The sequence below is a fragment of the Pseudopodoces humilis genome, chromosome 3 (genome assembly GCF_049639895.1).
Source record: "Pseudopodoces humilis isolate 2021_Gansu_Grassland_sample_001 chromosome 3, ASM4963989v1, whole genome shotgun sequence".
Lineage (NCBI taxonomy): Eukaryota > Metazoa > Chordata > Aves > Passeriformes > Paridae > Pseudopodoces > Pseudopodoces humilis.
The window spans coordinates 83,374,025-83,387,826 of NC_142202.1; the positions used below are offsets into that span (position 1 = coordinate 83,374,025).

The window sequence follows — 13,802 nt, forward strand, 5'->3', positions numbered from 1 at the left end:
CTTTCTATTGGGCTTTTTTTGACAGGTTCCAGAGGACAGGAAATCACAATACGTGGGTCAGAAACGAGTCACTGTTTTACTGGCCTCTCACCAGACACAGAATACAATGCTACTGTCTTTGTTCAGACCCCTAACCTTGAGGGACCTCCAGTCTCTATGAGGGAGCATACAGGTAGGTAACAGGTACTGTGAACTTTAAGATTTAGCTATAGAGTTTGCCTTGTTTCAGCTGTGGAATAAAATTATTATTTCTTTTCAGTTCTCAAACCTACAGAGGCGCCAACTCCACCACCTACGCCTCCTCCACCTCCCACAATCCCTCCAGCTCGGGATGGTATGTTTACTTTAAGAATTATTCAATATTTTTTGTGTAGTTGCTGTACTTTATAGTTTGCTCCATTTTTCATAACTTTAAGTGGATTTAAAACAGAAATGAAGATTCAGACCTTTCCTAATGCCATCCCTTTGTTCTAGAGCTTTACTAGACTTCAGCATTTCCTAGTTTAGAACAGCAAGATGACAATGTTTGGGGAAGAAATTATTGATATTCTATAGCTCTGCAGAAAGTCTATGAGATTATCTGCTCTCAGCAGACAATTCATGTTTTATGGTAGCTGATCAGAAAAAAAAGTAATTTATAACATTTACATTTTATTCTTGAACTCTTTCACATGTCTTGAAGTTTTCTTTGATATATTTTAATTAATGTTTTTGTGTAGAGCATTAGTCATCTGCCAGGTTGAATGTGTGGTAGTAGACATTTGCTGAATATTTGTCATTCTTGAATTTTCAAATTTTGAAGCAATATTTATTTCATGGTGATGTGGTTGATGTATTTTAAGGGTTCCTTTTCTTGGACTTTCAGTATGCAGAGGTGCCAAAGCAGACATTGTATTCTTGACTGATGCTTCCTGGAGTATTGGTGATGACAATTTCAACAAAGTAGTGAAATTTGTTTTTAGTACTGTAGGAGCCTTTGATTTAATCAATCCTGCTGGAATTCAGGTCAGTTTATTATTCCCACTGGATACATTTTGGAGGGAAAGTGAAGATTAACTGAATTGTTATTTTTTTTCAGATTGCTGCCATTTTTTGTATTAGATTGTTGTAAAACACATGTATATGGGTGTGCATGCCTATTATTTATTAAATATATTTGTCATTTTATAAATACAAGGGAAATCTAGTCTATTCTGAGATGTTAATATTCTGAAATACAAAAGTTAGAGTTTGTGGGAATCCTCCAGGTAGAGAAACTGGTGTGATGTATGGTCAGTTTTATATTTTTGTTTATTGTATACAGCATCAACAAGTGGCATACTGCTTTGTTCTTGTATCCTAGATTTTGTCTCTGTCTTATCAAAAATCTCTTTTAGGGACATTCTGACTTGATTGAAGGCTACATTTTAAATACTCAGTGTAAAAGATGAGCCTTGTGGATGCAAGGTCCAGCTGGCTTGTCATTGCCGAGCTCCCTAGAATACCACTGCACTAAATAGCAGAATGCCTTTGAAAAAGGCACTTGCAGAAGCCTTTGCATGCTGTGGTAACATGGGTCTGCTCCACAGTGGGCACAGTAAAAGTATGAAAAGGTCCTTTTCCTGAATTAGTGCATTTTGAGAGAGTAAACAGTAATACCTAATGAGGGATAGGCTTTCAGGGGTTTTGGGCTCATACTTATGTCAAAGGAACTTCCTGTCAGGCTTATTACCATAAGCATTGCACCATTATCAGTTTTCTTCTACAAGTAGGAAGCTGGATGAAATCAATGTCTGGGTTCCCATAAGGATTTCTCTTTCACTAAATGAAATGAATGACATGAGGTCTGAGAGAGTTTCTTACGTGGTGTTTTTGGAGACCTGCAGAGAGCTGCAGGTGCAATGCATTTTCTTTGGTTAGAAGGCTGACAGGAGGGAAAAGGTCTTGCAAAAAGTCTGCTTTTCATCTTCTAGGCATATTTTTAGTCATTTGATTCCTGATCTTTAACTCTCTAGACTTCTAAAGGAATAGATACTCCTTAAAGTCACTCTGTGTCAGACACTCTTTATCATTCTTAGCTCTAATCTATACTGGGTAGCTTTCCTTTTCACTTGTTTTTTGTTTCATATATTTTTCTTGCTAATATCTATGGAAGTAGAGAAGACAATATAGGTGACAGATATATAAACACACTAGTGTTTAGTAAAATAATGAACTCACATACCACTTGAAATGCAACAATCTCGGGTTTTTAATTGAAAATTAATAATTTTAAAAAGGGGATTTACTACAAAAATATGAATATATACATACAGGAATATTTCTATTCTGTATTAAAATAGAATGCTATAATATTTCAATGATACAGATTATTAAAAGGAGCAAAATAAAAAATATTTAACGATTATTTAGGAATAAATTTTTAGTGACAGTATTTCATTTTTTAAGGCAAGAGCGTGTATGTGTTTATGTATGTCCAACTTTATTGACATTCTATTGACAAATTCTTTTTTTATTCCTAAACAAAAAGCAACTGGAAGATGTTTAGTAGATACTGTACATCTGCTCAGAAGTACGGAATATGCATATATACCTCATCATAGTAATGGCAAGAATTTGTTTATATGCATTTAAGTCCATATTAGATTTTATACAGGGAAGAGAAAGAAAGAAAGAAAAAGAAAGAAGGAAAGAAAGAAGGAAAAAAAGAAAAGATGTGTGCATATTGCTATGATGTCTATATATATATATATATATATATATATATGCGTGTGCATAATGACATTTATTTGAAAAATAATTTTTGATTATTTAAGACTTATTAATATACAAATGTACATATTTCAATGGAGAGAGTTGGCCTGAATGTAGAGGTATGAGACACAACACTGTTATATTCCGTTTCAGGTTTCGTTTGTGCAGTACAGTGATGAAGCAAAATCTGAATTTAAACTGAATACATTTGATGACAAAGCCCAGGCCCTGGGAGCTCTTCAAAATATTCAGTACAGAGGAGGAAACACAAGGACTGGTAATTTTGTGCTGTAATTATATTTATTTATGATAAAATATTTTCAGAACCTGCATAATTATCCTGATATTGCGTGACTGAAGAAGTAGGTTTTTATGCTGTGTTTTTGCTCTGTGGCTGTTGCCCTTACAAAGTAAAAGAATTCTTCTCTTGTGGATAAAAAGGATGATTCCTTGTTTATTTTACACTTTGCAGGCAAAGCCCTAACATTTATTAAAGAAAAAGTTTTGACTTGGGAGAGTGGCATGAGACGAGGTGTTCCCAAGGTACTTGTTGTTGTCACAGATGGTCGGTCTCAGGATGAGGTGAGGAAGGCAGCAACAGTCATACAGCACTCTGGTAAGCAATTCACAGCACCTGGCTGTTTCTTTTCTGTATTGCTTCAATTATCTGGGAATCATTTACCCATCCTTAATAGACTCAGAAATACTTTCTGAGTATTTGGGAAAACCTCAAAACTGTTCAAAGAATTTATGCTCTCTGGACCTAGATTTACATTTTCTTTCTTAAGCCTTCTCTCTGGGGAAGGATGTGGTTTCCCAAAGACTTCAAGTAATTCCTCATGCATATAATTTCAAAGATGTGGCATTTGGTTATTTCTGCCTCTTTTTGATGTGTAGACCCCAGAAATTTTTGGGAAGTGTACTTCACACTAGCGTTAGATTTAATGGGCCAGGTTTGCTGAAGTTTATGTTTTATCTTATATAAACCAATGGATCTCCAGTTAGAGTAATTGTTTCTGAAGGAACTGGGTCTGAATGGACTCCTCTGTTGCCTTTTGAGGTAAGAAGCACTGCACTTCCTCATAAGATTTGATGATTGTGGGTTATGTGTGTGTAGTTATCTGTTCCTGTCCCAACACTCAACATTTTGTGTTTCAGTGCATGAACCACCTAGTCCTGATCTCTCAGCAGGGAGATGTTATACATCCTATTGGGAATCATGCATGTAAAGCACAAGTGGTCTTCTTTGTCTCTTTAATCTGGAAGAATTAGGTCTGTCTAGATGGTTTTTCAGTCTCCCTGGAAAATATGCTTCAGTGCTTAACTGCCCTACTGATAGGAGACGTTATTCTTGCATTTCACCTGAGTCTTTCTTCATGCTAGTGAGATTGTTGTCTTCATTTACCTAGTTAACCAGGAAAGAAGTTGATCACTGTCCACTGTAATGAGCCTTCGTATTTGAAACCTGTTGTCATCTCCTCTTTCTTCTCTTTTCTAGACTAAACAAAGCTGTTTCTTTCAATCTCATGTTGATCGTGTTTTCAAAACCCCTTATCATTTTTAGTTTCCTCTTTACTTGCTTTGTTTTCTACACATATCAGAGCATACTCAAAGCTGGACAGTGTATTTCAGTCAGAGTTTCATCAGAATTGGCAACAGGGGAATAATTACCTTCTTTAAAAAGAAAAAATAAAGGTACTTCTATCATTTGGAATAAATGTGAATTCCAGTTTCAGCCTCCAACTGTCTTTTCCAATATCTGTGCAGTTTCTCTTTGATGAAATTTATACCCGGTGATGTGATTGACTTCTATGGTCTGGTCCTTCTCATTTGGCTTAAGACATCTGACAACTAAATGTCTAGTTTAAGGTCTTTTGTGACTGGTGAAGAGAGCAACAGATAGGCATCTATAGACAATGACTTTTCCTATCCTGAGGTCAGCATGTTAGGGAGCTAAGATGGATTGCTTTCTGAATCTGCTCTGTTATATCTGGTGATTATAGAGAAAAACTAGACAACTTGGAAAGAAGAAGTTTGTGAGATGAATACCACTCTAAGAGAAACTGAGAGGCATGAAATGCAAGAGATGGAACCAGATAGACAATTGGATAACTAACGGTCTGTTAAGTTTTTGGCTGCAGAACAGAATTAAGATACTGTAGAGTTGAGAGAATGGTACGTTTTGTATTAAAGAGTGAGGGAGCTGTATAGCTAAGGCTGCATGAGATTGGATAATGCCTCTCCCAAAAAAAAATGAAAGAGGAGAAAGTTTTGAAAAAAAGATGAGAAAGCCTTCTGAGCTTTTACAGGGTGAAAAGACATCTGGAATGTGTCCTCATAGGTAGCTCCTCACAAGTGAATTGTTTGTGCAATATTGACATGAAAAATGTTAACGTATATTTACTGCATTTCAAGTAACAAGTGTGATTTTTACAGGCTTCAGTGTCTTTGTGGTTGGTGTGGCTGATGTAGATTACAATGAACTGGCCAAGATTGCCAGCAAGCCCAGTGAGCGTCACGTATTTATTGTTGATGACTTTGATGCCTTTGAAAAGATTCAAGATAACCTCGTCACCTTTGTGTGTGAGACAGCTACCTCAAGTGAGTAGAAGACATTGGTTTCCCTTTTCCCAAATTAGTATCTTTGATTATATAGTGCTGTGAGTGAGTGGTGGGCTGACCTTGGCTGGATGCTGGGTGCCCACCAAAGCTGCTCTATTGCTCCCCTTCTCAGCTGAACAGGGAAGAGAAAATACAATGAAATGCTCATGGATTGAGATAAAGGCATGGAGAAATCACTGAGCAGTAACTGTCATGGGCAAAACAGACTCAATGTGGGGAAAATTTAATTTTATAATTAATGAAATCAGAGTAGGATAAGGAGAAATAAAACCAGATACTAAAAACATTCCCTTGCCCCTCCCTTCTTCCTGGAGTTTACTCCCAATTTTCTCTCTCTCCTCACCCTGGGCACCACAGGAGTACAGAGAATGAGGCTGTGGTCAGTTTATCACATGTTGTCTCTGCTGCTCCTTCCTCCCTGGGGGAGTAGTCCTCAAACTCTTCCTCTGCTCCAGTGAAGGTCCCTACCATGGAAGACAGTCCTCCATGAACTTCTCAACATGGGCTGCAGTTCTTCATTAACTGCTCCAGTGTAGATCAGAGAATCACAGAATTGTCTTGTTAGGGTTGGAAGGGACCTCTGGAGATCATCCAGTCCAATACCTCTGGTCACCTAGAGCAGGTTATGTAGGAATGCATCCAGGTGGGTATTGAATTTCTCCAGAGAGGGAGACTCCACAACCTCCCTGAGCAGCTTGTTCCAGTGGTCTGCCACCCTAAGCATAAGAAAGTTCTTCCTCATATTGAGATGAAGCTTCTCATGTTTTAGTTTGTGGCCTTTGCTCCTTTTTCTGTTGCTGAGAACACCTGAAAAGAGTCTGGCACCATCCTCTTGACACCTACCTTTGAGATATTTATATGTATTAATGAGATCCCCCCTCAGAGTTCTCTAGATGAAACAGGATCATCTTCTTCAGTCTCTCCTCATAAGAGAGCTGCTCCAGACCCCTCATCTTCATACCCTGGTGCTGGACCTTTTCAGTAGCTCCTAATCTTTCTTGTACTGAGGAGCCCAGAACTGGACATGGCAGTCCAGATGTGGCCTCACTAGGGCAGAACAGTGGGTCAGGATCCCTTCCCTTGACCTGCTGGCCACTCCTCCTGATGCACCTCAGGATACTATTGGCCTCTCTGGCTGCAAGGGCACTGCCAGCTCATAGTCAGCCTGTTATCCACCAATGCTCCCATGTCCTTTTCAGCAGAACTACTGTCTAGTAGGTCAGTTCCCAACCTCAGTTTGGGGTAATTCCTCTCCATGTGCAGGTCCCTACACTTGCCCTTGTTGAACCTCATTAGGGCCCTTCCACATGGTGCAGTCCTTCAGGCACAGCCTGCTCCATTGTGGATCTCTCATGAGGTCAAAAAGTCCTGACAGCAAACCTGTTCTAGCATGGGCTTCTCCCTCTGTGGTGCCAGAGGTCCTGCCAGGAACCTGCTCCAGTAGGCTTCCAACAGCGTCACAGTCTGATTCAGACCTGCCCTGCCATAGGGTCCTCCAGGGGCTGCAGGCAGGTATCTGCTCCTCTGTGGACTTCTACAGTCTGCAGACAGCCTGCCTCACCATAGTCTTCACCACAGGGAAGACCAGGAACACAGTGGAATCTCTGCTCCGGTGCCTGACAGAGCTGTTTCTCTCACATATTCTCATTCCTCTCTCCAGCTGCAGGCTGTTGTGCTGTTCCAACATACACAGCTCCTAGCCCCAGCCACCGCCCCTTGTTAAATGTGTTATCCCCCAGCCTCTATCACCACTACTGGGCTCAGCCTTGGCCAGTGGCAGGTCTGGCTTGGAACCAGATGGAACTGACTCTGTTGGACACAGGGTCTGGCAGCTTCCCACAGAAATCACCCTTGTAGCTCCCCCATTACCAAAGTCTTGCCACACAAACCAAATATAATTTGCCATCCTATTTAAGGTACACCAGAAGATATGTTCATAATAAAAAGTTAGATTTCAGAATAACTGGATATGGTTCAAGGGAGCAAGTCACTTTTTAAAATTTTGAAGTGAGTATTGTATTTTATGTAATCTAATCTTGCATTTCAAAAGTACTAGTAGAAGAATAAAAGAGTAACAGTCACAATGTTAAGGAGTAGAATGATGCCTAATGTAAACTGTAAACTTATTTACTGCTGAAATAGGTAAATGGTGCTAAAGATGTATAGCTGTAGTGTGTGGTGCTGCTTTAAAATTATCTAAGTAATGTTCAGTTGTTTATTCAAGTGAAATCCTTCTATGGCAAAAATAAGAAATTCTCAGGCCTGTCATTTGCAATTGCATGTTCCCTAACTGCCTCATCTGCTGGCTCCTGAGGAGCCACATAAATTTGCATTTATTTCTCGAGAATCTGACAGCTATTATGCAGCTTGACTCATGCCTTAAATATTCATGGAAAGACTGTGTCATTGTCCTCTTTTCTTCCTATGAATGATACTCCTAAAATATTTGGGGTTCGTCATTCCATGCAATTTGTCACAGTAGAAATACCCTAGTAAAAGTGATGAGTATAGATTTTGACATCTACCAGAGTTCAGGACACAATATGACAAAAGTAACAAAGGCTGTCTCATAATTAATAATAGCATATACTTCTTGGTAATAAAACTTTCTGAAGTCTACATATGTTCATATCCTGTTAGGCTTAATAGTTTTGAATTATATATTGTTTCATGTCTTTCAGCTTGTCCCCTTATTTACTTGGAGGGATACACTTCACCTGGTAAGTAATTGTCTAATATTTTGGCAAAGGTTCATTTGTCTGTTTTACAGCTCTATAGTGTTTCTTATGTTTTATTTTCTTTTTGGACTTAAAGGTTTCAAGATGCTGGAATCATACAATCTAACAGAGAAGCATTTTGCTTCTGTACAAGGAGTTTCACTGGAATCGGGCTCTTTCCCAAGCTACGTAGCTTATAGACTCCACAAAAACGCCTTTGTCAGCCAGCCAATACGGTAATTAAACCAAAAGACTTCTATTTAGGGTGATCAGGTGATGAAGGATTAACAGAGTTTATAGATAGCATTTGTGTGTTGTGGAAGATGCATTAACTTAACGTTCTTTTTACTGAGCTTCAAGAGATCTTGACACTCTGAAGAACATCTATCATTGTTTTCATTAAATGCTAATCTATTTCTTCCACTGCAATCATAGTTCACTATTAATCTAGTTGCTTATTTTTCTTTGAGATTATGCTTAATCATTCATGTTGCATATAATTCACAGTTTATACTTAGACAGCTGAAAAACAATCTCCTTAGTACAATGAATTCCACGTTCCTGGACAAATGGTTTCAATATGGAGGGATTAGCATCACTTTTTCCAGAAGCATCATTCTCACTGCAGTAGGCAGCGTCTTGATGCCATTGACTTAGGGTAGTTTCTCCTCTACTTGATTTGCCTTATTTGGCAAATGGAGCTGAGTTTTCAAGGGCCTGTGGTCTTAGTGCTTGGTTATGGATGGGTAATACGATGGTCATTCTTGCCAACATTTTTTCCCAAAGAAAAAAAGGACTCAGTTAGCAGTTTTACTAAAAGTGGAACAGTACTTTTCTCCCTCTTTATATTTTGGGGGAATTTTTTGCGTGTTTTTTGTTGGTTTTTTTTTTCTTTGTTTTTTTTGTTTGTTTGTTTGTTTTGTTTTTTTTTTTACATTTATTTCTCCCTCTCTCATCTATTTCTGTAAGTTTCAAAAAAGGTTATTCTGGTTCAGAGGAGATGTCTAAAAATAGCCCATTGTTCCTAGTATATTTAGGAAAATTTAGTTTTCTTTCATAAAAGCCTTTAAAATTGTCTGCAATCCTGCCAGATTGGGTGAAGATCAGATCAGAAAAACAGAAGCTGAGGTTTATGAAGAAATAATTTATTTTTGCTAGCCTTCTGAGATCACAGCTTTAAAAGTGGAGGACTCAAGGATTTTTAAATTCATTGGCATGCCGTTAATACCTGTAGGGATTATAGGTCTCTGACAGCATGGATTTTTGCATTCTAGGGAAATACTGGTAATCCCAGTTTTGCAACTCTCTTGCATTGATAGATACTGCATTTGGGATAAGTTGATGAAAAGACAATAAAAAGATAGGCTTCATATTTATTTCATTCTTTTAGAAATGTTGTTATACATAGTCTAATGTCTGCTAAAGAGGTGGAATAGACTTGCCAGAATATTCTGGGCACTTATCTTTCATGAGAATCCAGAAAATAAAACTCTGGACTGAGTCAGCAAAGCACTAAACACATACTGATCCTAGTGGCATAGTAGTTTCCATATCTGGAATAACTTGTTATCCAAGTTATAAATTGTATTGCTATATCTACTTAAAAATTTGAATTCTTGCACTGTGCTGTGTGGTGTTGTTGACTTAGTGATATGGTTTTTATTGCAGTGTTCCTAATTGTATGGGTTCATAAGTTTTTTCTAACATACAAAGCAACTCATCTCTTCATTTTAAGGTTTTTATGTTTATGTTCATGTGATTAAATCTCCTTCTGAGCTCCATTATAATGGTTAAAAAGAGGCAGTGGTCACCTCCTTTCTTGCAGTTCTCATCCTGCATTCCCTCCTTTCCACTACAGAAAATTCTGGAGTTTCACACATGTTTTCATTTACTTTTGGCTCTCTGCTTTTTTAATGTGTAACAGTTCAAAAATCAAAAATTTAAACCTGAGCTACTAAAGAATGGGCTGGAGCTCAAATGCATCACCAATTGGAAAGAAGACAATAAATATTCCATCCCTGCTTCTGTGCCTGAAGGGCAGCAATAGTTAAATGCTGTTGTCTAAATGAAGCAGGCCAGATGAAAAAAATGAGTAAAGTTGTGGTCCTCTTTTTCTGTGCTTATCATCAAGGAATTTAAAACATGTGTAGTTTATACAGAATTTTACCACAAGAATACATACCCAAGAGTTCTTGGTCATATTTTGGCGTCCTCTTGAACTGTGGTGCTGGCACCAACTGAAGACAGGCTGTGAGTTCATCTGAACAAATCACAGTGTTTTTATATCACAATGGTGTCTTCTATTTGAGAGAGTAGTTAAAATGCTCTGTTCCACTAAGCACTGTGGTTTCCCTGTTACTCTTGTGTCTTTTCTTTGAAAAAGAGCAAACAAATGTGATCTTATTTTTGTCACGTGTTTCCATGTGAAAAAATGTCTTCATATTGTCTTAACAGGGAGATTCACCCAGAGGGATTGCCACAGGCGTACACTATCATTCTGTTATTCCGTCTTCTGCCAGAATCCCCCAGTGAGCCCTTTGCAATTTGGCAGATTACAGACAGAGATTACAAACCACAAGTTGGAGTTGTACTTGACCGTAAGGATGATTATACTTATTGCATAGAGAAGTTACATGTTAGTTTGCATGTGTTCTTACCAAATATTTCCAAACCCAAAGGCATTTCTACATGAAAAAAGGATTATACATTTTTAGTTTTAAGAGATTTCTTTCAGAGTTTGTACACCTATAGTTCAACTAAGAATACTTCATCTAAACTACATTTCAATTTTGGTATTAACTCTAAAATCAAAGGAAAGTTCGTCTATATACTTACAGGTCATTAAGATCATCTAAGATTTGTGTTTACCCAAATAAAGAGTAAACTAGATTTTCTCCATAAGTGTGTATTAGGATGGTGGTTTCAGTAGTACACATGAAATGAAATATGTTATTTTTATTTTTTACAGCTGCCAACAAAGTGCTGTCATTCTTTAACAAGGATACAAGAGGAGAGGTTCAAACTGTAACTTTTGATAGTGATGATGTAAAGAAAATCTTTTATGGAAGCTTCCATAAGGTAAAGGATTGAAATTGTGATGTTGCTTCCTGAAATACTGTTCTTTTAAGTAGAAGACAACCAAGCAGAAGTCACTGTCAGGTGATTGTATCTGGTTTTTGGATAGTACTTTAAGTTGACTTAAGAACCTATAGATCATGTAAAACAAGATCTCTGAAGCTATAGGTCTTCTTTGAACCACTATAAGAGATTTGTCAAGAGTTTGTCAAGTGTTTGTTTGTGTAAGTGGAGGGATATATCTGAAGAAGAAATTGTAGCCTGGTTCATGCCAAATGAAAAAGAATAAAATTAAAGTGAAAGAAAGAAAGGAAAGGAAGTTGTGGTGAGAAAAGATTTCATGGGAGTGTAGTGATTTGAAATCATTCAGAGCAGAGGAAGATATAGCCAGAGAAAGTGAGTAGGCGGGGAACCAGTGTTGGGAGGTCAATAGCATATTGAATAAGATTCTTATTTTTAACAAACCTAACACATGTGTATGTAGGTATTTAGTACATATGAATGTGAATTTTTTTTTTTTTAATTGAAAATACTGGGCCTAAAATATTCCAATATCATGTTAACTGAGAAAGCAAGGAGGAGAGAGAGCCCATAAATGGCCACTTTATGATTTTGAATGAAACTTACAGTTTTTGAGTTGACAAAATGGCTAGTGAAATATTTACATGTTGCTTCATCTGCTTTCACTCGTCATAGATTTGTGCTTGCTTTTCTAATTTTGTGTGCCAAGTTATGAAACTTTGATCTTGCCAAGCTTCCTTACCTTTAGTCATCAGGAAGTGCTTGACTCATGCTACATGTATACCTAAAAATATTTAAAAAATATTTTCTTGCTGCGTTAAATATATATGTTTAGGGCAAGAAAGTGAGCTGAAATTGCAGCATTTTTGATCAGCTGAAATGCCCATTCTCATGTTTTCATTTATCTCCCTTCTATTTAATTTAGTTTTCATCTGATGACTAAATATGGCTTGAGTATAACATTTGTTTTCTTTATGATACCATCTTCTACATGACTTGTCACTTTGAGGATACTGACAAGGGGTTGCCTCTGTCGACTTCCAGATACTGGAGGCCAAATCATCAACTGAGCTTTGCTAGACTAAAAGCCACGAAAGATAACTAATGCCAGCATTATAACGTTTTGTGACTTCATCTGTTTAAAACACTGGTGATTACGAAAATCACACAGTACTATAAAAACTATTGGTTACCTCAGAATTTGGAGTTACTTCCCAAACTGGTCTTATAGTATATCAAATTATTCTTGTTTTAGAATTTATGCCTGAGTATTTTAGAATTTAGGCCTGATTATTTTTGTGTATATGAAGAAATTTTTATGTCATTGATTTTGTAACTGATAGTTATGAGTAGCTTTGGATCATACCTACATTAAGCAGTTTTTATTTTGTCTTTGACATATGCCTTTTTGTTTTTTTTTTTAATAGCTTGGTAGGACAACACAATTTTAAGGAAACATATAAATCTACTGGAGTGAGAAAAACTGTCAGTAGAGGCTAGGATGTATCTTGTTTTGCTGTGAAGTTTGAGTCATCCCCAAGAAGTACTGTTTAGACCAAAGCAGAATGTAACATGCCTCATTTTAGATATCTCTGTGAGAGCTGACTCTTGCTCAGGTCAGTGGTGTGGAGCTCTCCACATGCTGTACTGCCAGCAGTCTGTTTTAAATACCTGTTGCTAATTTAGTTGATGTTTAGAATCACCTTTTTCCTTATAGTTTCTCTAAACATGATAGAGTAGAGCAAACTTACCTGACAGCACTTACAGTGACGTTCTGCTCATTTACCAGAGCAAATGAGGAAAAACCTGCTAGCTGCTAAAAGTTATGCAAAATTGTTTATTACATTTGCTAATGAAAAAAAATTACAGGGAAAATAAAAATCCAAAATTTTGTATAATTTTAATAGTTAAATACACTAATACATATGGAGAGAAAATGATCCTAAGATGCCAAAAAATGAACAGGAGTAGCAGTGATTTGAAAACTATCTTAAAGCTTTACAACAACAAATTCTTGCTTAAGAGACTATTTCTTAAGAAAAAAAAAAAACTCAGTTATTTAATGCAATGTGTAATTCTCTGTCTTTTTTTCCCAGAAAGGAATCAAAAGTTCAGATTTTGATAATATTTAAAGTAGCTGAAAGAGTGTTGGTTTAGAGCTGTATTTGGGATTTTTCACCATGAAACTAAGCTGGCTTTTCTGGCTTCTCTCCAGATGATTACTAAGATTGCTGTCTCAGTCAGGTTGTTAATGATGGCATCACGGGCTTCCCAACCTGCTGGGAAAGCCTTGTGCATCAGCTGTGTTGATTAGTTCCTAATAATGGATGGCAGTAGTTTCAGATGGATGAAGGAAGGAAAGTAAGATTAACACATTTCTAAAGGCACTTTTGCAATTTCTCCTACCATCCAGTTTCAAATAAATGACAAATCTTTACAATGCAAGGAGATGTTTTCCAAAATATTAAACATTTTTGTGGCTTTCATTTGATGACTTACTGGCTCATTCAGTGAAATACAGTTAGCTACACCTAACTGTAGGGAAATTTACTTTGGCGTACTCGAACACTCTGTGTAACATGGCCATGGTGAAAGCTGTTGAATCTGGCAAGTTCCATAGGAAAAATTCTGACT

The 13,802-nt window shown here is 37.2% G+C and overlaps 1 protein-coding gene across 4 annotated transcripts in view; it reads left to right on the forward strand.

Moving 5' to 3' along the window:
* The window catches only part of COL12A1 (collagen type XII alpha 1 chain), a 100,099-nt gene that overhangs the window by 63,031 nt on the left and 23,266 nt on the right, over positions 1 to 13,802 (forward strand). For all 4 annotated transcript variants that reach the window (XM_014263470.2, XM_014263473.2, XM_014263472.2 and 1 more), the window contains 10 exons: positions 26 to 172; positions 260 to 334; positions 866 to 1,005; positions 2,887 to 3,010; positions 3,206 to 3,349; positions 5,170 to 5,334; positions 8,037 to 8,075; positions 8,170 to 8,308; positions 10,527 to 10,669; positions 11,041 to 11,150. In XM_014263470.2, the coding sequence (XP_014118945.2) occupies positions 26 to 172; positions 260 to 334; positions 866 to 1,005; positions 2,887 to 3,010; positions 3,206 to 3,349; positions 5,170 to 5,334; positions 8,037 to 8,075; positions 8,170 to 8,308; positions 10,527 to 10,669; positions 11,041 to 11,150 (1,226 nt within the window). The remainder of the gene's footprint in view (positions 1 to 25; positions 173 to 259; positions 335 to 865; positions 1,006 to 2,886; positions 3,011 to 3,205; positions 3,350 to 5,169; positions 5,335 to 8,036; positions 8,076 to 8,169; positions 8,309 to 10,526; positions 10,670 to 11,040; positions 11,151 to 13,802) is intronic.